At 46.4% G+C, this 25957-nt stretch overlaps 1 protein-coding gene across 1 annotated transcript in view; it reads right to left on the minus strand.

Annotated features, from left to right (window-relative positions):
• Gatb (glutamyl-tRNA(Gln) amidotransferase, subunit B) overlaps positions 1 to 25957 on the minus strand; it is a 70936-nt gene that overhangs the window by 9013 nt on the left and 35966 nt on the right. Inside the window, exons 6-10 of the mRNA XM_013029797.1 lie at positions 21858 to 21971; positions 19315 to 19399; positions 18248 to 18292; positions 15846 to 16038; positions 4605 to 4738 (exon numbers count right to left, since the gene is read on the minus strand). Coding sequence (XP_012885251.1) covers positions 4605 to 4738; positions 15846 to 16038; positions 18248 to 18292; positions 19315 to 19399; positions 21858 to 21971 — 571 coding nt within the window. The remainder of the gene's footprint in view (positions 1 to 4604; positions 4739 to 15845; positions 16039 to 18247; positions 18293 to 19314; positions 19400 to 21857; positions 21972 to 25957) is intronic.

Raw genomic sequence — 25957 nt, forward strand, 5'->3', positions numbered from 1 at the left:
TCCTGTTTTATTTTGCTTATTTATTTTGAGCTTTAGGATCTAACAAATTTCTGTGACTGCGTTTTCCTCTTTATTTTACCACCCAATAATAATAGCTGTTTGGCAAAGGTTGCATCAAAGACTCCTGCTCATTGCAATTAGTCAGCAAGGGAGGAACTGTAAAATTCATGAACCACGAACAGAGGGGAAAAAATAAATCTAGTAATTAAGTGTTTTCCACAGGAAGATCAGCCTCAAAGTGACTTCAAACAAAACAGCTAACAAAGCCCCTTTTGCAAGTGTTACTGGGCAAATATAAATTCCTTTAATTATACAAGATTTTCCATAAGGGAACTCGATGTCACCCACCTAACCACGCTCCTCTGCACCCTCTAAATGTCCACACTTGTACATTCGTATTGGCTTTCTAGATGCAGAAGGACCCAGAATCCATTTTATCTATATCCATGATTTATGTTCCAAGATACCATAGTACAAAAGGTCAGGAGGGAACTAACACTGTAAAGTGTCAGGAATTCACATTTCTGGGATAAGCTGGGGACTGGAGTGTACACCTAGACCCGAAAAGATAAGACTGCATTATGGCCTAGTTCTTTACAAATAAATGGTTTAATAACTTCTGTATCTATCCAGTAACTAGGCTAACGAAATGCTGTCTTTCTGAGGTCATTAGGGGACTAGTTAAAAATAGGAACAGCTTATAAATAGCACATGAGTGTGTCTGTGTTAAAAAAAAAAGGCTTTGTGAAATGTTCCATGCCATTTGAAAACACCTTTTGTGTAAGTCTGGGGTCCCTCCACTCACTATTTCTTTGGAAGCTCCTAGATAAATAGCTCGGTACCAATTTCCATGAATTCCAAACGAATGGTGGACAAGGTAAGCAAGTGTGGCCTCGTTTCTCTTGTTTAGGCACAGAGAACCTTGTTAGCTGTTCTGAATGAACAAAAACGGGCTGGGAGAACCCATCTTCCTTTAAAGTTATTTGTTTATCCCAAAGTAAGGAAAAAAGTAGTTGCAAGGAGAATCAGGGGAATGTCTGGAGAGTATCTGGTGTTGCTAAATTGTTGTTTGGAAGGCCTGTAAATCATCCTGATTAAATCTCAAAAGGAAGAAGGGCAAAGGGCTGAAAAATGAGCCCTCTTCTTTCCCAGCCTCTCATCTTTACTGACAGGTACTAAGGAATCAGGTTTTTCTAAAAGTGGGTTGTTTGGATGATCTGCAATCCTGGAAAATATGACAGCTAATTATCTTCCAGTGAAGACTGTAGAACCAGTAACAAGCACAGAGGTCGAGCTAGATTCCTAGAGGACGCAAAAAGCGCACATCTGCCTCCGGTGAGCCAGTACCTGCCTTGATCTGCTGGGAAGACCGAGGGCCTTGTAAGCTATGAAGCTGGGGAGTCCCCGATGCAGATTCTGTGCCACTGAATGCACCTTCCCACCTCGTCCTCACAGGGAGCGAGGGTGAGCTACATCTCTAGGACTTCTAATGGCCAGCGGTACTGAGCCCATCTGAGGCTCCACCTCGTGACCCGGCCACCTCCACAGGCTCCACTTTCTAATCCTGCCATCTTGAGGGGAAGGGGGAGCAGAGTTTTAGCATCTTAATTTCAGGCAAACAGAGAAAGAACGCAAAAAAATGAATGTACTTTAGAGAAATTCATCTAAGAATCCTATCTTAAAATTTCTTCACTGACCTAAAAGTGCTTGGGATGTCACTTTTCTTCCCACAATGCACAGCATATAGTAGGCCAGTAATGGATTCCTTCTACCAATACTAGATATGGGTACAGTACACGGTACAGATAGTTGGCCCTCAGTAACACAAGAGATTCTTTGTAGGACCCCTGGCCCTGGGCATGTTCAAGTCCCTAAACAGAGAGTTTAGGGACTAATGACAAGAAAAAACAATCTGTACAAGTTCAAAACAGGTGCAATTTTTGTTTCAGTCGTGGGGCTGGGTACTGTCTCTGAGTTCTTTTGCTTAAAGCCAGTCCTCTTATCACTTTAAGCCACAGCTCTACTACTGGTTTTCTGGTAGTTCATTGGAAGTAAGAGTCTCACAGACTTTCCTGCCCAGGCTGGCTTTGACCAGTGATCCTCAGATCTCAGCCTCCTGAGTAGCTAGGATTATAAGCACGAAGCACCAGTGCTGGCACAGGTGCAATTTTTCCCCCCAAATACTTTTGATCTGCAGGGATGGAAGGCTGGCTATATGAGTTCCAGACATGCCAGGGCTGAACTTGAATAAGATGATGAGTAAAGGTCAGTGCCTGTCACGAAGACCTTGACAGACCACACCCCCTCCCCAATCAGTTAAATAAACCATCCATTCAAACCCAGCAGCACAGAAGGACAAGCAGCTCATCTGCTGCGGCCACAGCGCCCTGGACTCTTAACAGCTCACACGTCTCCACTTAGGAAGAACCTGACATGGAAAGCGCTTCAGGTGCACATCTCTCGTCCCCAGGCTCCGAGGCCCGAGCGGCCTGAGAGGGGAGCAGGACCTTTCCAGTCTCCAGGACCCCCGACTCCACCAGCCATTCCACTCCCCTATCCCCCCCCCCCGCTTCTCCTATCCCCCTTCGCTGCGTCTGTAAAATGGGACCCAGGAAGGTCCTAGAGAAAGACACAGGGACCTGGCCCTGTGGCGGTGCTCACTCGCTGGTGACCCTTCCTCTGTCCTTCTGGCCTCCTGGTGTCCCACCTGTCACCTCGTTCCCGTCACACTCACTCCTCAGCAGTCACCCTCACCTCCCACCTCTGGAAAACATGACTTGATCAAGGTCCAGCTCTTTCGAGGGCATCCTCCTCCCCTCCCCCATCCAGCCACCCTCCCTCTCCTCTGCAGCCCACTCCGTGCCGCCCCTGCGGTTCCCCAGCACCCACGCCCTGGCCTGTGCCCCCCTTTCTCCCTTTACTCCTGTGCACACTCCCCCAAAACTGGAGATGCCTCCAGTCCATCCGGCCGCTGCTCCATCTGTCTGGCTCTGATTTTGTTCAATAACGATCTAGCAGCTTCTGCGGTTGCCATCGTCCGCCTTTTGTACGCATGTGTCATTGGGAGTCTCCCCAGCCCCTACAGCAGCTCTCCTCCTGCAAACCACCTCCAGTTTCCTGCCAAGCACACACTCCCTCCTGTGGCCTCCGACTATGGAGACCTGCCTCTCCTCCCCGGCCTCTGCCCCTCCTCCGCTTCCCTCATAGTCTGCTCCTTGCCGGCTGCCTCCATTCTGCCCAACACCAGCAGGGGGGCTCTACGTCCTCACCACTTCCCAAGACTTCGGGTCCCCTTCTTTGCACCCCTCCACTCACCTGCCCCCCCAGGAGGAGTCCCACACTCGCTCACACTGCACATTCTATGTGGGTGACCCAGGGCCTCACGCATGCTAGCTAAAAAGACGCCCACCGAGCTACAACTCCCAAGTTTTTCTTCTTCACAAAGGTAAAAACCATTCATATTCACAAGCTGTTGCAAAACCAGGCCGTGGACCCACAACGCCCAAGTCTGCCAAGCCTTGCTATAAGCGTCCCCTCTGACCAGCAACTCTGCCACTTCAACCCCCACCATGTTTTCTGGGGAGCCGCTTCCAACTACCTGGGTGCCAAACCAGGGCGCCTTCAAAACACTAACTGCAGCCAACTCTTCCTCTGCCTGCCCACTGCCACAGCTCAGCCCCCGAGCCCGGGCCAGTTCTCCAGTGCTGTCCACGCATCTCCCTGCTCGATTCCCTGTCAACACCGCTCCCGGGCTCAAAGGCCTCGCAGCTTCCTTGGTGCTCAGGGACTGAGGCCCATAGCTGTCCTGAAGTTTAGGCACTCGATTCATGCGAATGACTGGAGTCGGTCATGCGGATGACAATCATCTGATTTTACAACGGACTCACTTGGGGTATATGTAATGTCTTCTTTCTTAACTACATCAAACAAAACAATTTAGAATGTCCTATTAATTAAAACACGTTTCACAACAATATTCTCAAAATGATCAGAAATGTCTTCTTTCTTAACTAAATCACACTTAAAACAATTTAGAATGTCCTATTAATTCAAACGCATTTCACAATATACTCAAAATAATCAGAAATGCCAGCTGTGGTAGGAAATGCCTATAATACCAGCACCTGGGAAGCTAAGGCAAGGAGAATAGTGAGTTTGGGCTACTCTACTTCAAAAAAAACCCCAAACAATCCAGGATGTCAGACCCAGACTCACCCCACGCTTGAGTGCTGGTCCCTGGGTGGGAAAGGTCCCCTCTTTCCCAGGACCCCGTGTGTGCGCATGTCTCCAGTGTACGAGAGCACACTGAGGCGACTGCTTTCTTATGGGCCTATAACAAGTCCGGTGTCTAAACTTCTTGTCTTCTCCCTCTTCAAGCTGCCAGCCCCTCGCACAGCACACAAAGCCGCACCAGTCTGAACAAATGAAGTGGGTTTGCAGATGGGAGTGAAAATACTTTTACAACGTGGAACTCACAGGGGATGTTTGTTATCGTGCTAGGAGACCCCGTGTGAGAATAGGAAGAGCAGAAGCTCGTGCTGCCCCATTTCCACTGCTTCTGGACCCAGAGTTCACGATGGGGGAAGAACCCCCCGCGCACTCACCTCTCCCAGACAGCGAGGTTCTGGCGCTTTAAATAGCCCAGTAGGGTGTTGAGGATCCAGCCAGTCACCATTTTTGGCTCTGCCCTAGTTTCTTTCATCACATTCTGGAAGAACTCCAGTAGGCCAACTTCATTCTGTTAAAGAAAAAAAAATTATATAAAGCATCCTCAAAGTGAAAGATCAGCATTTCGAAGGCAAATTAGAAACGTCTACCCTTAGCCTCTTCACAGATCCTTTTTTTTCCTTCATAATTTTGGCCATTACTGGGAGGTTTGAATCAAGGACCTTTGGCTTGTCTTTCTTGCTGGGTGGTGCTCTATCATTTGAGCCATGTCTCCAGCACTGCTTTTTGTTGGTTATTATAGGCATAAAAATTCATGGCCTTGAATGGCAGTCTTCTACATCTCAGCCTCTTTTTTTTTTGTTGTTGTTGGTTGTGGGGCTTGAACTCTGGGCTTGGGCACTGTTCCTGCGCTCATCAGCTCAAGGCGAGCGCTCTACCGCTTGAGCCACAGCGCCACTTCCAGTTTTCTGGTGGTTAATTGAAGATAAGAGTCTCACGGACTTTCCTGCCCAGGCTGGCTTTGAGCCGTGATCCTCAGATCTCAGCCTCCTGAGTAGCTAGGATTACAGGCGTGAGCCACTGGCGCCTGGCTCTCAGCCTCTTGAGTAGCTAGGATTACCTGAGTAAACATCCATTCTTTCTCAGTAAAACAGAGATGATAACAGTAAATTTTCAATCCTTTTCACGAAACAGTAAGAATTCTACGTCTGCTACTCTGCTTTCACGTAGCATTGTTTCAGCGGTAAGTATTTTTAGACTATGTCCTATTGGAACTGAGGGCAGTAAATGTACCAGCCCTGAAGCTCACCTGCCTTTCTGTGTCACTCAGGCACCCAGTGGACCAGACGCTGGGGTTTAATGTCACTTCTAGTCCCTGACCTATTCCCTGTTTGAAGTCCTAGTGACTGCTAGAAAAGATGTAGCAACTCAAGCCAATTAAGAAGGAAGAAGCAGATCATCCTAGCTCTGAAAAATTAAAAGTGGATCCTGACTGCCTGTATCCATCTTCACATCATCTGCAGAGCTACGTAGAGACATAGGGATGGTTCTGGAATATTTTCAAATGAGGAAGAACAAGGGCACAGACGACCCAGTTAGACCAGATGCATAACCAATGCGGGAACCGCTGGCTTCCAGGCCTTCTGAGTCAGTTTGGTACAGCCAGCCTGCCTAACGGCTGGCTCTGGGTTGTTTCAGCCTCTCTGGACTCTCGGCTGTGTAAGTTAGGATCATGCATTCCTGTTCACTCTATAAATAGAGCCAACAGCCGCATCAACGCTGGGCCACAAGTGGTGGGTAAGGCCAGTGGGTGGCGTGAGGGACCCCGCAACACGCAATACGGTAAATCAAGTGTGAATATTCACCCTTTGTCATATCGTGTTCACCTTTAAATGCTGGGTTTGCCACATACGTGAGAATAATGGGAGGGGGGCCCTTCTTGGCTTAGTTACTATGGCTAATTGCTAGCTCAAAGCAATTGGGCAGAACCTGGAAATTTAACTAAGTTCACCCTAGTATATCAGGAACAAAAATATGTTCTGCTGATGGAAAAGAGGCTGGAATTTCCCAATGTGGAGGCGATGCATTGTAAACAGCAGATTTCTCCTTCCTGATGTAGCAAATCAAACCTCACTTTCAATCTTCTTGCCTTCATACTAATGCTCCCACCCCGGCCCTTTCCAGAGAATCCTACATGAACCAGAAGAAACCGGAAGAAGCAAGACATACTAACAAAAGTGCTCTCAAAGTTGAGCTAGGGTATGAGTTATAATATACACACAGGCATGCAGTTGTTAAAGCAGAAACGCCATAATCAAAAAAAATCTACATGCTCTTTATAACAGATAAATTCTCTGGTGACAAGCCTCCCGAATAATCCCATAATCATCTCTTGAATCTCCTTCGGAGCCAATGCTATTATTCTTGCTCATGCTAAACCAGGGCAAAGGCCACTGCAGCAGCCCACGCTTCCCGACAGATAAAGGCAAATCCCAGGCCACGTGAAGAGGCAGCGTTGTTTAACTTGAGGAAAGTACTCAAAACTTCTAGAATCGGTGCTCGAATCACTGGGGAAGGAAAAAGCGCGATCGGGCTCACATCAGCCAGACAGAACTCCCTTTGTTCTCACGCAGACAAGCCGGTCTGCCGGTGAAATGAGCCGTCAGGAGAACTCTGCCTTGCCAAAGAAAGGTTTCTGAGCTCCACATCGAAATACTGCACTTGGGCTCAGGCTTGGCTGCGTGGCCGGGACGTGATGGATGTCTATTCCTCTACCCTTGGGTGCTTTCGTTATTGGATGGATAACAGGGACAGGCAGATTTCTGTTTGTCTTTTCATGTCAGGGCTGTGATGAAGTTTCTCCGAGCTGGAACTGCACTTCGCTGGGGGATACATGGTTTCAGTGCACAACTGAAAGCGGACATGAAAATCTGGGCTGGTGACGGGGCGGGCGCCAGGGAGTGCGGCTGCAGGAGGCTGCTCTGGTACAGCCGCTGCCTCTGCGGCTGTCCAAAGAATGACGGATCAATAAGAGCTTCTCAGGGGCGTCGGATCTGCGCTTCACAACGCAAGCCTGCTTTCCAGGAGAAAACTACACACACGCTCTGCCTTTCTAGTGTTCTTAGTTCTTCCTAAGACTGGCAAATGCTAATAAACCTGGCACAAATTCCACAAGTCTCTAGTGAGCACGACAGTGCTGCCATCTGGTTTTCTCAGAAAAACAGTGGACCGGTAATTCCTTACATAAAAATCACCCGAAGAGTAATGTAGAAGGGGGACTTCATTAGGGGGGCCTTTATTACCTGCCCCTCCCCACCCTTCTCTAGAGCAGCAGGGACAACGGGTCCTGTCTTAAGCACAATTTCTCAAAAGCATCTTTTCCATGTGTTAATTGGATTTTTCCAAGGCATTCAATTATACACTGAGCCAAAGTCAGGTCAGCCTCTTAGATACCAACAGGAAGCTCCATGACTTCCGGGTCTGTGAACCCTTCGATCACTGCCTCAGTTTACCCTTGCAGGGAGCAATGCACTCCCTGTCTTCGACACTGTCCTTTCAGAGATGTTGAGCTGTCAGGAGACTACGGCTGGAATAGGCTCAAGGCTGATTTCTCAACTGCAGTCCTAAGGCACACACACACCCTGCAAACCTGACGAACGTCCAGAAATGAGGCTGGACTCTATTTATAGGCAGCATGAAACCCAACCAGGGCAGCTGCTCAGGGCTGACCCAGAGAAGAAAGAGAAGGCAAGAAAACACAAGTTGGTAAGCAGCTGGCTACATGATAGGGGCTGTCAGAGCCTAGACGAGCAATCCCCGCCAATCAGGGGCTCAGAGTAATTACCAAACACAGCCACCCCTCCCCCATCTTTTTTTTTTAATTGTGGAAATACCGTACAGAGGGGTTACAGTTACATGGGCAAGGTAATGAGGACATTTCTTATCAAGCATTGCTGCCTCCTCCTTTGTTTCCCCTTCCTATCACTTCCCATCTCCCCAGCCAAAGTTGTAAAGTTCGTTTTTCGACATGAGGTCTTGTACATCTCATTGTTGCAATGGGTCCACCTGTATCCCTATTTAAACAATTTGTTTTCCCCTTCCCCTCCACAAACTATACCGACATCAAAGGCAATGAAAGCAGGGGTTATACTGTGGGGGCCCCTCCCCCATCTTTATCCACAGCAATACATTCCGAGACCCCTGGGGGATGCCTGAAACACCAGATACTCCAAAACCCTATGTTTTTCCTATAGACGCACATCCACAAAAAGTTTGACTCATAAATCAAACATGGTAAGAGACAACAACTAATACAACAAAACAATTACAGTAATACATTGTAACAAAGTTGTTGTTTTTTTTTTTTGTCGGTTGTGGGGCTTGACCTCTGGACCTGGGCACTGTCCCTCCGCTCTTCAGCTCAAGCTAGCCCTCTACCACTTGAGCCACAGCACCACTTTTTCAGTTTTCTGGTGGTTTATTGGAGATAAGTGTCTCGCGGAATTCTTGCCCAGGCTGGCTTTGAACCACAGTCCTCAAATCTCAGCCTCCTGAGTAGCTAGGATGACAGAGCTACCAGTGTCCAGCAAGTTGTTTTTTTTAAGCTTATGTCATCCCAAGAACAGCCCTGTGAGCTGGACAGGATGCTGAGACCAGGTGCGTGGACAAAAGCTGCGCGGGTGGCGCGCGTGCCTGAGGCCAGGCCTCTGAGCCGGGAAGGCTCCCGGAGACTGCAACTCAGCACCTGCCCGTGACCGGATTGTCCTTTGGGCTCAACCAAAGGAAAGCATATTCACAATCCTTTCATTTGTTTAAAGCTGATAGCAGCCAGCGGTTCCAAGTTTCTTCACATGTTAGAAATGTTGCAGAGGTGCCTGGCAACTAGCTCAGACACTGGAAGGAGAAAATGGCAAGCGCTCTCTCCGCCTTTGCCAAGCGATGTCTAGGCACACGGCATACCTCATCCCCATTGTCAGGTCAGGGAGGAAGACCGTGGCATGCCTACCACCCATGCCACCCTGGGCTGCAGGGGAGCAGGGGGGCCAGGCGTCCTGTGCGCCCTCCCCTCCCAAGGAACTCACTGGAAGCTCCCAGCACCTAAACACTACACAATGCCATGCACTTCTGGCCTAATGAGACCAGTCCCACTCTTTCTGTCTTTAGGATGCAGGGAGGTCGCTCTGGGCTGTGAGCCGTGTGACCTTTCACCCCCCCTCCCCAGCCTGTCCACCAGAGAGAAAGCACGGGGAGGAAAGACAGCCTGAGGATCCAGAGATGCATCGTTGCTATTCTACTCTACCAGACAACATTCTGAGTGTATTTCTAGCGCAGTGAATAATTGTAAAAGCACCCTTATGCGGGCAAGCCCCAGATACAACTTATAACATGCAGAATATAATCCATTTTGAAAATTGCATGGGCCTGAACTATGGTGTGTTTGGCCGAAAGGGTGTTCCTTCAACCGTGGGCCGGACAGTGCAGGGTGGGCCAATGCGGTTGCACGTGCTATTTCAAACTACCGGCCTCATGTGGGAGACACAGGAATCTGTCACGGACAATTGTTTTATAGGCAATTCATCCAGAAAGCAAAGCAGGCCATGTTTAGCCTCACTAGAGACGAAGCCAAATTCTTGAAAAACAATTCATTTAACGACTAACTATGGTCATGATAGCTTTTCTGCTTCTTTGTCCCTTAGAGACACTTTAACCTTTTCTGTGATATCAGAAACAAAAGGATGCTGACTTTCAATGGAGAACAAACAGCTGGAGAAAATGAAGCTATTCAAGTACGACTTGTCTTCAGGGTGAATACAAAGACGAGACGCCAACAACAGCGCGGCTGCTGCTCCGGCCGCCACTTCCTCCCGTGGTCTCACAGGGCCAGACAGGCCCTTTCTTAAAAAAAAAAATTATGTATTTTATTATCTCTAAGCGGTTGTACAAAGGGGTTTCAACTCAACATGATGGTCTATGAGCACAGTGCACCTTGATCAGTTACCCTGTTAGCATTCTCCAATCTCTCCCCACTACCGCAAGGTTCTCCTTGAGTTGTGCTTGCATGATGCTTAGTGTTAATGCTCATCTCCCTGGCAGCACATACTTGGGAATCTGCTTGGCTATATTAATTAATTAATTCTAATTAATTTGTTCCTCTACTGGTACTGAACTCAGGGGCCTGGGTGCTGTCACTTAGCTTTTTTGGCTCAAGGCTGGTGCTGTACCATTTGAGTCATAGATCTGCTTTTGGATCTCTGCTGGTTAACTAGAGGTAAGAGTCTCTCAAACTACTCTGCTTAGGCTGGCTTTGATCCCTGATCCTCAGATCTTGCCTCCTCAGTAACTGGGATGACAGGCATGAGCTACCATGGCTTACTCGGCTGTCTGTAGATTTTTTTTTTTTGATATTCAATGAAGATTCTGATGTGTCTTCCATCTTTGAGGTGCAAGCCATTCCCCTTCTTTTCCAGCTGGGAAAGGGAGGAGCTGTACTCACCCTCTGAGAGCGACATGCCAAGTGTCCATCTGATGACGGCACAGCAAGTTCTCAGAGGTGCTCACCTATCACCGACACCTCCCACTGTAGGATGAGAATCAAAGCTTTCCGTACACGGACTTCACGCACAGCTGTCCTGAAAGCTCACATCTGGTCCTTCCTGAGCACCTGAACGACACAATGCACCAGGCAAAATCATCCATCCCACAACTCCCACAAACCCTACCCTAGGCAGACAAAAATCAGACCCAATGATTCAGACCCAAAGGGAGCCATGTACCCTCAGGAGAAAGCTGAAGAAAACAGAAGAAATAAAGCTGTCCAGGACAGCTTCCAGTACTTTTATCTCTCTGACTTAATTTTTCCACTTGGCAAAACTGGCATGACTTCTTTTCACTAGAGGTGACTGATGTTCACTCAGCTCGGCAGACAGCCTGGAATGTTTATTTATAGGGCAATCTGGCAACTTCAGAATCAACAAGAGTGACCAAAATGTTCACATGAACCTACATTCTCTGATTGTCCTTCACAAAATAACTGGGCCTACAGAAAGCATAGAATTAACAACAGTAAAAACTCTGAATGTTCTCCACTAAGGAAACAAAAGCAATCAAACCAGCCACTAACTAAAAACCTTATTTCACTGTGGCACTATAGCACATTATAAGCAAACAGTGGAGCTTCATAACAGAGCCAGGTTCCTGAAGTCTGCCTTGGTGTGAACTTCATGAACTTCTTTAACCGAAAGGCTGTATTTCCTCACTGACAGAATGAGGAAAGCAACATCACCTATCTTAGAGGTACACTGTAGACAGATGCTGGTGGCTCAGGCCTTTAATCCCAACTCCTCAAGAGGCTAAGAACTGGAGGATCAAGGTTTGAGGCTCCAAGGCCACAAAGTTTTCTATACTCCATCTCTCAAATAAATCAGCAAAAATCAAGGATGGAGGCATGGATCAAGTAGTGAAGTGCCAGACTGAAAAGAACAAAAGCCCTGAGTTCAAGCTCTAGTACTATCCAAAAAACCTCCTCAAACCAAAAACAAAACAACAAAAAACCCCCAAAAGCTTGCCCAAAAAAGAAAAACAAATAGAGCACTAACTAAACTGCAGAGCACATGGTAAACAACCAGTCCTTCAGAAATGTGCTGGTTAGGGAAATGACTGTTTCCTTTGTATTCCCAGAGTGAAATAAGTCACAGGGTTGAGGGAAAGATGCCCTTATGCAAATCAGCCTGGGGAATTTTGCTAAACAAGTGTGCTCATGTGTATAATCCTGACTATTCTAATAATTACTCCCGGACTCCTGACTCAAAGAAGGATCTCTCAGTTTTCCAAATCCTAATACTTTTGATCCAAGCTTGCACACTGCTAAACTTTAATCTTTACAAGCAAGGGGAAGGAATTTTACCTAAGACGGGGAAGCAACGTTAGTTAAACAGGCTGAAGTCTTTGGTGGACCAAGAGGAGGAAAACAGCAACACAAATTTTCTTTTGGGAGAGGATTTTCATGAGAGTCCAGGGAAGAAAAATCCAAATACAGATGTATTTAATGTCCCAATGAGACTAGTTTGGAATGCAAGAGTCAGAGGCAGGCGACTTGGATATGGTTGTGGAACCTGGCAGAGTCTAAGCTCTTCTCTTCCAGAGTTCAGTGACATGTGTGTCATCCTGTGATTTCGCAGGTCTGTATCCCATGATACAGTTCTCAAGAATGCTGCTTCTCCCAGGAATTCCATGGTATTCCATTCATTCACTCCCCTGTTCATCCAGTCATAGAAGACCTACCATGTGCCTGACATGCTGGTAGATGCTAACGTATCCTGTTAAGAGTTCTATTGAGCTCATGCCTGTCATCCAAGCCACTTAGGAGATTGAGATCTGAGGATCATGGTTCAAAGTTAGCCAGACAGAAAACTCTGTCAGACTCTGATCTCCAGTTACCAGCAAAAGTCACAGTGGAAGTATGGTTCATGTGGTAGAATGCCAGCCTTGAGTCAAGAAGTCAAATGAGAGCATGAGGCCCTGAGCTCAAGCCCTAGTACACACAGACACACAGACACACACGCACACGCACATGCACACACAGTTCTGTAAATATCAAACATAGTGCTAACCATTTAGTACATTATTCAGTGCTTACTGCATAGAAAAATGACACAACAAATCAGAAATGAGTTAAACTTTCAAGTTTCTTGTTGTGTGTGGGGTTGGCATGTGTGGGGGTGGGGTGCGCATCCTGCTTAATGAAACAAGCGTGCACCAAAGGCGAGGAAAGCAAGCAGAAGCTCTGCAAAGCACACCTCCACCACCGCTATTTATTTAATGAATACTCCTGGGCACTCTTTAAATTGAAAGATGGTTCATTAGATTTGTGCATCTGCCCTTCTCAGCAATCTGTTGTGTTTCTGATGAAGGCAGGAAAAAAAAAATCAGGAATGTGTCATTTTCCAGAATGTTATGAGCAACTGAGCTTCCAATGATTACAAAGTCATAAAGGGCTCAGGCTGGGTGATTCTGAGAAAACAGTTTATCTCAATCACTCTCAGTCAGGTGTTATCTCCTATTCCCATTCATTTTGGAAATTTCAAGCACTACTCCTTGTATCTTTTAAACTAATCACCTAATACCTCATCTCCACACTATAAACATTAGCATGTTGTTAAGGTACCAAAACCCAACAACAACAATCCTTTCAAAACTGGCCAAAAGAAAAAAAAAAATCAACTCCCTGGTTTTGTTTTGTTAAATCAAGTAGGTGACCATCTCCTCTCTCGGGGCTCCGCCCTACCGCTGCCCACCACCACCTGACCCAGGGGCTGGTGACCATATTGTCATGGATAAACAAACTCTAGGATGGCCAAAAAAAAAAAATCCCTTACAAAACCTTTGTTTTTCTCTCCAAACCTACTACATAAGGCTAATAAAAATTAATCTGTCGGAAGTGGCGCTGTGGCTCTTGCCTTGGAGACTTTGCCTTGAGCTGAAGAGCTCAGGGACAGCGCCCAGCCCACGACTGACAAAAAAAAAAAAAAATTAATTTGTCACTCTCACTCCTTAGCCAACACTTATTGCCCACAAAGGACTCCTGGGTGAACATGGGACACAAACACGAACAGCCAAGTGCCCCTGGCCTCCCAGGCATTACGCTCCATGAGGCCAGGCCGGCAGTGGTCCCAGCGCACACATCAGGGCATATGACAGAGGTGCTCTCTGAAGAAAGCGTATATTTACAGACAGTGCCTTGAACAAAAAGAGCCATGTACTTGAGCTTTCAAAAAGTTCTTTTTCTTTCTTATGGAGAAAGATGATATAGAGAGAAGATTATTCCTATTATATTTAGTCAACTGGTCTCTAAAATCAGTCTTGGGCAAAGAAGTGGCCAAGAAACCTTGGAGTGCCATGCTGGCTTTGCCACGTATTGTGGCTTATGCTCATGAGCCCAGCTACCAAGCACGTCTAAACAGGATCTTAATCCAAGGTGGGGTGAACACATGCACAAGACTCTATTAAAAAAACAACGAAAACAAAAAGGGCTGGGGGCATGACTTAAGAGATACGAGTGCTTGCCCAGCAAGTGCAAGGCCCTAAGTAAAAACTTCAGCATCACCAGAAGAAACAAAGCAAAGTGGGCTGGGAAGGTGGCCTATTGGTAGAGTGCTTGCCTCGCATGCATAAAGCCCTGGGTTCGATTCCTCAGCACCACATACACAGAAAAAGCCAGAAGTGGCATTGTTGCCTTGAGCAAAAAGAAGTACAGGGACAGTGTCCAGGCCCTGAGTTCAAACTCCAGGCCTGGCCAAAAAAAAGAAAGAAAAAAGAAACAAAAGCAAAGGGGGTAGAAGGCTAGTGAAAAGCCAAGTGAAGAGAGGTCAATCATGCCTTTGAGGTTGAGAAATCTGATCCCTGTCTTCACATCTCCTTGATCTGCAGGTCTGGAATTCACTAGTTATTTCAAGTGGTAAAAATGTGTAAGACTAAAAGTTAGGTTTCTCACATTAATCTCAGAAAAATACATGAGTCGTAATAGGCTCAGGGTACAGGGTATTCTGTGGGAGAGGCTGCCCGCTTGACTCCTACAGAGCCCTGGCTTGGAGCACTGCTGTGGCTCCTCTGAGGTGGGTAATAGAACACGGGGGATGGTGCTTGCCCCTGAGGCTGAACAAGGTACACAAATGAAGGAGTGCAGCCAGAGAATCACCCGGATGTAAAGTGAGCTAGAGTGGCAGCCCATGGGAGACAGTGATGTCATCTGCTTCTGATGTCAGTAAAGAACAGATGGTGGCTGATCCCTATTGGTCACAAACAGAACTCTTCACTTAGGGGCTCTACATCTCAAAGCAGCCAACCGAAGGAGGATAACAAGAATCATTAGCCAACAGGTGCCTACCCGACCACATACATTGCTACTGTGCTATTACTAAAGTATATAAATGTACATGCATCTAAATATGTATGCTGTTAACACGCTTATATAGTTATTATTGGCCATTTACAAGGCAGAAATTCAGTTTTCACAGATTCCAAAAGATGTCAGGAGCATATACCCACTCTCTGAAAGACTCAGCTGCAAAACTTCCCACTTCCTCCCACAGACGAGACCATGACAACCGTGAAAAAAATACCTCCCTCCCTGACGCCACCTCCCTTCACTGTTGCCATGACAAAGAAAACTACCAAGCACCAGCAGCTCTGCCGAGGATGGGAAGTCCTGATGCCGAGCTTGCAGGTCGGATTCTCTCCCGGCCCGAAAGCCATGTGTGCAAGCCTCACAGGACAGACTGACTAGACTTTTGGTCCAAGTGTTTAAGTATTTCTTCCACAACTGGTAAAACAACTGGTTTGCTTTTGAGAACTTACCATCCTTCAAGCCTCTGCCCTGGTTCAAAACTGTTAGACATCTACAAACCATATACATTGATTTTCTTTTCTCCTGGAGACACATGGGAAAACACGGATGCACAGTATTTGGACTTGGCTTCAGGGTTGGTTTCTCGGCAGGAGACATGACGGCTGTGAGATCTGTTCACACGCGGTACAGGGTGGAGAGCAGGACGACTGCGCCCTCCGCGTCTCAGAGGCATCTAGAGTGGGGTGGAGACACCTGCCTGCCCCGCTGCTGGCCCCGCTCAGGGCCTCTGTGGAGCGTCACCCAGTGCGCAGGGCTGCTTCATTCCCACACATACCAGCAGCGTGAAGCTGTGCTCTGGCCGCATCCTGTACTGCTGGACGAGCCGCTGTCGGGTCACGCTGGGGAGCTCAGGGAGCATGGCCCGGATCTGGTCGATGTCGATCACTTGCCGAGGGTCTGCGCCTTCGGGAGGCAGAGACGTGGTGTCGTACAGGACCAGAGGAGGCAGGTTGGGCTCTGGCATAAATCTAGGCAGAGAGCAGACAGAACCTGAGCCTGGACTATCTCAATGAATTAGAACAGAAATCTACTGCTAAAGTGAATGCTTTGTACTGAGGCCATACTACTTGCAAATGTTTTCTTGGAAAAATCCTCAAACCTGCCACTGTGTACACACACAGAGTAATGATGAGAAAAAGGAGTATCCTAGAGCTGAGCTCGCCTCTAACTTACAATGTGGATAAATTATATATCGAAAAACAGCTTTAAGGCCAGGTGCTGGTGGCTCATGCCTGTAATCCTAGTTACTCGGGAGACTGAGATCTGAAGATGGAAACCAATCTGGGCAGGAATGTCCATGAGACTCTTATCATCAAGCAACCAGCCAAAAGCTGGAAGTAGAGGTAGGGCTCAAGTGGCAGAGTGCCAAGAATGCCAGGTTTGGGTGAAAAAAGTAAGGAACAGTGCCCAGACCCTGAGTTAGAGCCCCAGAACTGGCACCAAAAAACAGCAGCAGCAACAACAACAGAAAAACCCCAGGTTTGAAACAGTAAGACGAAATGACAACAATTTATTAGGAAGAAAAATGACTTCCCCGATTATGAAGTTTCTACTATCAGCAGGGTTTGTGTAATAGATGAAAAACATGGCAGGGGGGAAGTAGAAACCTTTCCTTCTTGGGAGGCAGAAGAAACGAACAGATTCTTCCTAAGTTATGGGTAGGCTAGAAGGGGCGAGTAGGAGGATCCTAGGGCATTTTAGGGGCAGAGAAATTATTCTGATGATTCTGTAATGGTGGACGCATGTCATCATACAGATGCCAAAACCCAGAGACTGTACAACACTGCACCAAATGAACCCTACTTCGTGTGAGCTATGGAATTTAGTTATCAATCAGGTACCAATTAGCCATTCATCACTTGAAGGAACACATCTCATTAATTCAAGAGGTTGGTCATAGGAGACTGTGCAAACGTGAGAAGTGAGTGGACAAGAACTCTGCACTTTCTACTCAACTTCACTAGAAGCCTACAACTGCTCTAAAAGTAAAGCCCATTATCTTTCAGTGTGGAAGCTTTGTCAATACCTAATGTTGTGAAGTGAGGATGCCTCTGTTCTATTCCAGTACTGTTTTCTCTCTGTTGTAACTGTCAAAGGGCTCTGTAAGAGCAGGTAATGACAAACAAATGGTGTCCAAAGTTACTAAACTAGAACTGCAAACAGCTTATCAACTCAATGTTAAATCTCTCCCATAAATCAATCTGACTTCTGTGAAGTTAAGAAGAAACCAAAGGGAGGTTTCTGGTTTAAATGGCTGGAGTAGAAACCATTTTCTGAGCTGAAAGTTACTCAGTAAGAAAGCAGCACAAATACCATAGGGAGCAGCAATACTGAAGAACAAAGGAAGGTCCTGGGAAAACAGTGTGAACCTTAAAGATCACAGCAATTAAGACAACCCTGATTTTGACAGACACATGAATGATATAAGTCCTTGGAGTGAAGGCTACATTTGATCCTCACTGTGCAGCAATAGCTGTACTTTTGTATTCTGCACCTCACAATGGAGAGGTGGGTGACTTTCAACAACTTAAAACTGCCATCTTTGCAATCTGTTAACCTACGGGAAAGGGTAAAAGGCTCAATTTTGTTTGCAATCTATTTTAAAACTGTGTTTACTATTTATTTGTAGACCTCTTGTTAAGTCCAACTTTTAACCTCCTCAATGATGGAACTAAACCCAGAGTTTCAAGCATGCTAGGCATGAGCCATACCCTCAGCCCCCAACTTGTTTAATTGTCAATGACAGCATATCATCCAAGGGTTAAAGGGAACTTCCATTAAGTTATATATTTCTTTTTTCATTTCCTTCCAAGGAATTTCAGTGTATTACAGACTTCACTGCTGAATGTAAGCATAAGAACACCCTAAGCTCCAACCTTAGCTGCCATCCTTTTAACTCAACTACAACCAGCATGGCAGGGAATTCAGAAATCACGTATTTTCCAACATTTGAATCCTATTAAACAAGAAATTCTTAGGCTACCAAACCAAGAAGACGTTTTCTTCCAGTACACATAGAAAATAGGAACTCTTTTTTTTTTTTCCTCAAGGTTACAACAACAAACATTCGTAACTATTCTCCAGGATCATTATATGTTGATTTTCAGATGGATTCGAGATACATCTTTAGCACCAAATATACAGTGGTGGTTTGTGATACAAGGAATAATCAATCACCTGTAGTCCTGTTTTCCTTCTTTATCTCTCATTGGCACAGTGCACCTACAATAGTTAAAGAAGAAAACATTAAGTAAACACTAGCAATGGCTAGCCTGCCTATAGAGAAGGGTTCAGCTCTGAGCATCTCCCAAAGGCAAGGTTTAAAGGTATGTCCCCTTGGGACCTCTTCCATCCTCCTGGGAGGTGAGAGAAACTGCAAGAGGTGGGGCCTAGTGGGAGGTCTTTCAGTCACTGAAGCAATCTCCCATCTCTCTTGTTTACTGGCAATGAGGTAAATAGTTTTGCTCTGCCATGTGCTTTAGCCATGAGGTGCCACCACAGGCCCAACAGGGACAGTGAGTCATGGACTAAAACCTCCAAACTCTCAGGTGTTTGTACATTAATAAAAAAACTTACTGACGTAGGTTTCTCCTATCAGTAATAAAGACAAATTCAAGCCCTTCGGTTTTCTGTAAGAGGCAGTTAAAACAGAATAATGGAAAAAAAAAAGTATCTAGGAAGATAAAAGAAATAGCTTCAATTTCCCCAGATTTAGTTTCATATGGGTAGCACTGGGGATAGAATTCAGGGACTCATGCCTGCTTAACAGGCACACAAACACTGAGCCATACCCTAGCCAACAGCTAGAGTTTGAGCTGGCTATATGCATATATGCTAGAAACCTAGCATAGCCAGCTAGGTTTCTAGCATATATGCATATAGCCAGCTCAAACTCTAGCTGTTTTCAGTATTCTTCTTAAAGGATAAACCCCTCAAATTTCTGAGTCAGAAAATCAGGGTCACAGTTGTCTCCACAGATAAAGGCATCCTTAGGTTCAGGCTTTGGCTCTCCTCTACTGTAGCTGAAGCTGGTAGAGGTTGAACAGTATATTTAAGGGAATAAAAATTCTTGCCTGGTGATCTGGAAGCAACAGAAAGTCTAGGATCTGAGACCAAGCATTTCTGTAGAAGGCTGGGGCAGTTTAAGTCTCGGAAGAGCTTCTCTAAAAGAGGAATGTTATATCCTTATAGGATGCAGGATTTTCTCGCTTTGCCAGTGCAGAGAACTACCAATGCAAACTTACCCCAACTTGCAATCAAATGAGCGAGTTTCATTCAGAATTTCACCTCCATTCTCAAGTTCACTAATTTGCCTCTGAATTTCATAGTCTACAAAAAACACATCCACACCCACACAAACACAATAAATTAGTATAGTTTGATTATACCTTGCATCCATTCAGATAATAATTAGAAACCTTTCTCAGTCTTGCAAGTAAAAAAAAAAAAAACCAAGAAAGTTGTTCACAATGACCCTTGCTTTATAGACTCTACTTTCCCCCCTCATTGCAATCGCCATGCTGGAAAGGGCCATAAGAAGCCCTACTCACTTTTTTTTTGGGGGGGGGTCTGGGTATGGGGCCTGAACTCTGGGCCTGGGCGCTGTCCCTCAGCTCTTCAGCTCAAGGCTAGCGCTCTACCACTTGAGCCACAATGCCACTTCCAGCTTTTTTCTTTTTGCTTATGTGTTGCTAAGGAATCGAACCCAGGGCCTCAGGCATGCAAGGCAAGCACTCTACCACTGAGCTACCTTCCCAGTCCCTCACTTGTTTATTTTTTAAGTAAAGCTCATTCAGAGATTAAACAAAGCAGTACAGATTACACAACTTGGCAGAAGTAGGACCTGGAGTAGCATGTAGATCTAAAGTCCACATATCTAAGACCGTTGTCTCATAGGAGCACCTACAGATGGCTGCTAAGGGCCTGCCTTCTTCCCTCTCGCCCCTCTGGCAAAATCACATAAAATATGTGCATGTCTGTGCACATGCATTTTCCAGAGAGAGAGAGAGAGAGAGAGAGAGAAACTCCAAAATCTTCTGTTCAAATGGATTTGTGACCCCAAAAGACTAGGAACCATTGCTTCATGGCACGCTCCCTCACCATCCAACAAAACAAACAGGCTGTGGTAACCACCACTGCTAAGCACCCTGGTGAAAATACACCTTCCCCTTAGCTCCCTACAATAGCAGGTGCCACCTTCCCAGACTCAAACTCAGTTGCCAAGAAACAGCAATGCTCCAATCTGCCCATTTTGGTCCATCTCCCCTCAACTCCAATGCTCTGACTGACATGAGATGATACTTGAAAGGCCCAATGCTGGGAGAAAAAAAATGAAGCTCATGATGGCAAAGCTTTGGTTCTTCTACTAGGAGCCCAACCACAGGCAGATTCTCTCTGACTGCTGCTCTAAAAGGCACTCAAACATAAAAAGCTTAGGGATGAACAAAAACCCTTCACAACTCATTACAGATGAACTCTACCAATATCTGCTTCTTGTTTGTTTTTTTAGGTCACCATCACTGCCTCCTGGTCTAATGGGTTCCAGAACACCACCATGTCCAAGGTGAAATGGAACTTCCTCCACTCGCTCCAAGCTTGGGTTCACAAACTTGGGTTACACACATATGTTTCCCTGACTCACACATCAGATGGCCTCCCAAACAGGGACTGTTTTCCCTTTGAGAGACAAAAGCGGTCACTATCTTTAGTCAGCCCTCACTCGGGAACCTCCATCACCCACTACCAGCTATCCCTGGATCACTTTTAATGCCGATTTCCTGAACATGTGCAGAGACGAGAGTATCTTCACTGAGGCAGGCTGGCTATTTCAGGTTCAAGATATTCAAGACTGGAGTAACTGTGTTGTACTGGTTCTAACACTTTTCTGGACAAGACCTGGGATTTTACTAAATGCTTAGGCTACCGTGCCGTCTGGCAAACACATTCAATGGTCTGGCTCTTGGTGAATTCTTTAAGGGATGAACTTTAATCTTTCTCTCTAGATACCTCTTTGGTTTAAGAAATCTTTGTAGATCACTGAGTTGTCTTCCCCTCAATTTAATCATCAGTTTCCTATGGGATTGCTCAGGTGTTTATCGTGTTACCCTGTTGTATTTTTAGTTACTACCATAATTATAATCATTGATGAGACACCGTGTGTTCTCCAATAAGACCAGCCTTGACTGCACAGTCACACGGCACCTTATTCATTAAAAACAGTGAAAGGTAGGAAAACATACCAACCAATTAGGCCACACCACAGCCAGTCCAATGAACAAACCTGACTTGATAAACAATGAGGTACACGGCAGAATCCAGCCACAATTCTTTTTGAATCCTCTCGTAAGGAGGTCCAGTCTATATTCCCTTCCTCTGAGTGTACTCTGAACTGAAGGTGCTACAAACAGACGATGCTTTGACCAGACTATGTTGGACGTGACATTGTGAGTTTTAGAGTTTAGGATCCAAGCAAGCTTGAGGCTCCTGGGATGGTTCCACTGGCAAACACAAAAGCCTAGGCTAGGTGAGTAAAGTACAAGACTATGTGAGTGGAGTAGCCTTCAGACCCCCTGTACCCAGGCTTGCATGGGAGCGAGGTCATCTTAGACACTGCTTCCACTCACCTGCCCATCACCCACTGCTATGGGAGTGAGCAGAAGCAGGACTAGGGGGAAGGACTATCCAGTCCACAGGTGTCTGTGTGATCCACTAAGACTAGAGGAGGCTTGTTACAGAGCAAGGGGTACCTGATACAAAGAGGAACAGAACAAATGATCATGTCATTCACCTATGGCTCTGGCCAAGAACCTGATGCTGTTAAGATTCTTCACTTCAGTCCGAATGCCCAGAGGTTCCCCAGGGTGATGCACGGATATATTGGCATCCACTCTTAGCTGGCCCTCTGGAGGGAGAAAAAAAAGACAAGACAATTTTGTAGAAATTATTTGAGGCAATAATGACTCACGCTTTAGCTTTAGGGAGGGCATGGTTGGTCCTGAGTACTCAAGTGTCCTGGGCCTGAGGTTTGTGTATGTATACATGTGTGTACTTACATGCACAGCTGAGAAGTTTGGGATAGGCCAGCTGGAAAGATCAATATACATTTTGTGCTTAAAAAAAAAAAAAGAAGGTGGCTCAGTGGTAGAGTGCTTGCCTAGCACGCATGAAACCCTGGGTTCCATTCCTCAGCACCACATAAACAAAAAAAAACTGGAAGTGGTGCTGTGGCTCAAGTGGTAGAGTGCTAGCCTTGAGCAAAAGAAGCTCAGAGACAGTGCCTAGGCGCTGAGTTCAAGCCCCACGACTGGCAAAAAAAAAAAAAAAAAAAAAATAAAGTGGAGGTTTACTCTGCAGCTTTATTCTCAAGTGTTTGTTTGTTTTTCTCAAAATATCAGAGCTGGGTTGGGGGGGCAGGTAGGGAGCTCAAAAATGATGACCTGAAAGCCCTGCAGTGCTCTCCAAAGGAATGTGGATTTCTAACGGTGATTCTGTGAGATTTCTAAGACAATCCTTGAGAATTAACAGCTCAAGGGCACAAGCCAAAACCCTTTCTCCTTTCTCCTCCCTCCAGGTTCTGTATGTATCTCCCCACAAACACAAGTCCAATGAATCCTTGCCAAGTGCTGTAAGGATTCACTGTAGCAGAACGCCTGCTGTTACAAAGTAAGGAGTCTGGGGTGGGACCGAGAGGGGGCTGACCTCATCCCAACAGGACCTTTTCTACTCCTGAAAATACCTCAGATTAGAACCCCTACAGAGGGGGCTTCTGGAGAGGCTTTGGAAGAAGAGAGGGAGGCAAAAACCTCAAGACAAATCGAGATGAAGAAAGACATCATCGCATTCTGACTAGATGCAATGGCGCAGGCCACTGGGGGAGATGGACGCATAGAGGATTGGGGTTTAAAGCCAGATGGGGACAAAATGTTAGTGACACACTGTCTTCAAAATAAGTCAGGTACAGTGACACCTATAATCCCAACTAGGTGGAGGTAGGGGCATTGAGGTCTCAGGTAAAAAATGTGAGATCCATCTGAAAAATAATGGAGGTAAAAGGGCTGGGCAATGGATCAAGGGGTAGAGCACTTGCCTAGCAAACCTGTAGCCATCAGTTCAAACCAGAGTAGCACCACAATAAACAGATAGATAAGCAATGTCAAACCTGGGTGTTTGGATGGGCTAAATAAATACATTTCCAATATTTGACAACAAACACATAATAAAGTTAAAAAGAGAGAGAGACAAATGCCTTAATTCACAGAGACCCTTGACTGAGTTATCTCAGCGAGTGCTGAGATGTGGGGTTCAAGCATTTACCAAGCATGTCCCTCCTCTTCCATCCTTCTGAGAAGGGGAACAGCTCAGCCCCTCTATGGCTCCACAAGCCCAGAAAGATGCCTTATAACTACCCTATCTCTACCAGCGACTTCTCCACGTTTTTGTAGAGACCTTATTTTGAATCAGCTTTTGGACAAGTTGTGCTTTTCTGTGTCTCAAGATGCTCTGTTAGCTAAGAACCTTGATGTCATCTTCCACTTTTCTGTTTTCTTGTCCCCATGTATTACTCTTGCATCCTTGGGACCAAACCCCACACAGAGACAAGTCAGGGGAGAAAGGATCTATTTGGGATGAAGGTTCACAGACGTTCATCTATGGTTCTTGGCTCTGTGGATTCAGTGCCCATGGTGGTGGAACCATGGTGGAGGGTGGTGGGAGCGTGTGGCAGAGGCGGCTCACCTCAGGGTACAGAGAGGAGGAGAGAGGAGCTTAGACACATGTAACCCTCAAAGACACTCTCCCAGGGACCAACTTCTTGCAGCTAGGCCCCACCTCTTACAACTTCCTGAACCTTCAAAACAGCACGACTCACTGGAGACCAAGTGTGTAACCTGCGAGCCATGGGCTCAGCTCATATTCAAACAGTAACACTTACAACCAAGCTGCCCGTGCTGTCCTCAAGTGCTTCCCTTCCAACGCGCATCACATGGGGCCACGTCCTCTCCATCCTGCTGTGGCCACCCCACTGAAGGTTTCTGATCTTGTCAAAGGACTCAGGCCTGACTAAGAGCTTTCCACAGCAGTGCCTCTTGCCCTGGTCCTCAGGACTTTCATCCTGGTACAGTGCACCTTCACCACTCCCACAGCTTACTCAAACACGACACAGCTCTACTGGCTCCTCTTCTCTGCCTCTGGGTACTCAAGAGCCCTCATCTAACTTAGTGGCTGCAGCCTACATGTTCCCATCATCCATTCTGTGGAGAGGCAATTTAAAAGATGCTTATGTTGGGCCTGTGAATTAACTAAATGCCTGGCAACCAGCTCCCAGTCCCCCCTCCCCCGTCCCCCCGGCACACACACAGCTCATCTTGCTTCTGTGTCCTTTGATCTGAGTCATTCTTTCCTGCAGAGAGAATTGGGCTCCAAGAAAGACAGGATTTACCACTGATACGTATCTTTGGACAGAGGCAAACTGTCCCTCAGACAAGACAATATCTTCTCATCATCTTGAAGAAAACAGCAAAAGCTACAGACCATCTGTAGCTTTCTCATCCCTGAAGACTGCTGAAGATGCACAGAAGTATTGTCATATAATAACTCTCCTTTCTCTGTCCTTCACTATGGCTCTTTATTTGACATATGGGGGTGGGGAGTAGCTGGATTTCACATGGGGCTCCTGGAGTTTGGGCTGGGGTCTAAAGACTCAGGCCATCCCCACTGGTGAGCTCACCTCCGGTGGGTGGAGCTCCTGCTGGCCTCCCTGCTCCTTCATGCTTACATCTGCCTCATTGCTGCTGCTGTTCCTCATCTACCTCTGTCCACCTTCAAGGTTCCCATGAAGTGTTACCATCAGCTTCTACCAACCCTCCCTCCCCCCCCCAGTGAATGAACTTCCAGTTGTGGGTGTTCAAAACTACCAGAATATACACAACCCAGGCCTGAGAACTGAACACGAGACCACCACCTGCTTGCACATCACCTCATCTTTATGCCCAGGGTGGGCCTGGACGATGTCCCCTCTTTCCCTGCTCAAGGACACTACTCCTCAGGTAATCCCTCCCCCAGCGCCATCAATCTCTTTCTCAGCACTCCCTCCAGTATGTACATATTTAATAGCATTTCTCATTAAGAAGACAAACAAAAGCCCAAAGACTTATTCCCTTGAGCTCAAGTTTTACTCCTTCAGTCATCTGGCTATTGTCCCTCTGCTTTCCTTTTCAGTAAATCCTCTCCAACAAGTCTGGGTTGTGCACTAACAATCTCTACCTTCTCACCTTCCATTTTCTCCTCCACCCACTTCAGCCGGCCTTCTGTACAAATGCCCTTATAGAAGATTCCAGCAACCTCCTAGCTGCCAATCTAGTGGAGGATGTATTTTGTCCTCACCTCACTGGATACCACAGCAGCAGGGGATGTGTGCCCTTCCTTCCTGAAGCATCTTCCTACCTCTGCTTCAGCAGCCTTCTGCTTGCTTGGTTTTCCTTCTGCCTCTAGGGATGCTCTAGTGCTCTCCTTCCTTTCCTAACTCATGGCTTCTTATTTATTCATACTCTCTCTGTAGAGGTACATGGTTTTAAACACCACCTCTGTGCCCTTGACTGCTTGATTGCTCTCTTTAGCCCAGCTCTCTCCTCTGAGCGCCATACCAGGTGACATAGGCACTTCAGGACCTGGCTTGTCCTTTCCCAAACACATGCTTACCCTCACCTTTTCAACACTACCTACTCCTCAACTTCCTTGAAGGCAACCTTCCTCTCCCCATCTCTGATCTTTCCCACCGGCCTATTACAAACCTTCTTATTCTTAAGAACCATCTTGAGCTGGGCACCAGGGGCTCACGCCTGTAATCCTAGCTACTCAGGAGGCTGAGATCTGAGGTTCAAAGCCAGCCTG

This window comes from Dipodomys ordii, unplaced genomic scaffold (assembly GCF_000151885.1).
Source record: "Dipodomys ordii isolate 6190 unplaced genomic scaffold, Dord_2.0 Scaffold122, whole genome shotgun sequence".
Classification (NCBI taxonomy): Eukaryota; Metazoa; Chordata; class Mammalia; order Rodentia; family Heteromyidae; genus Dipodomys; species Dipodomys ordii.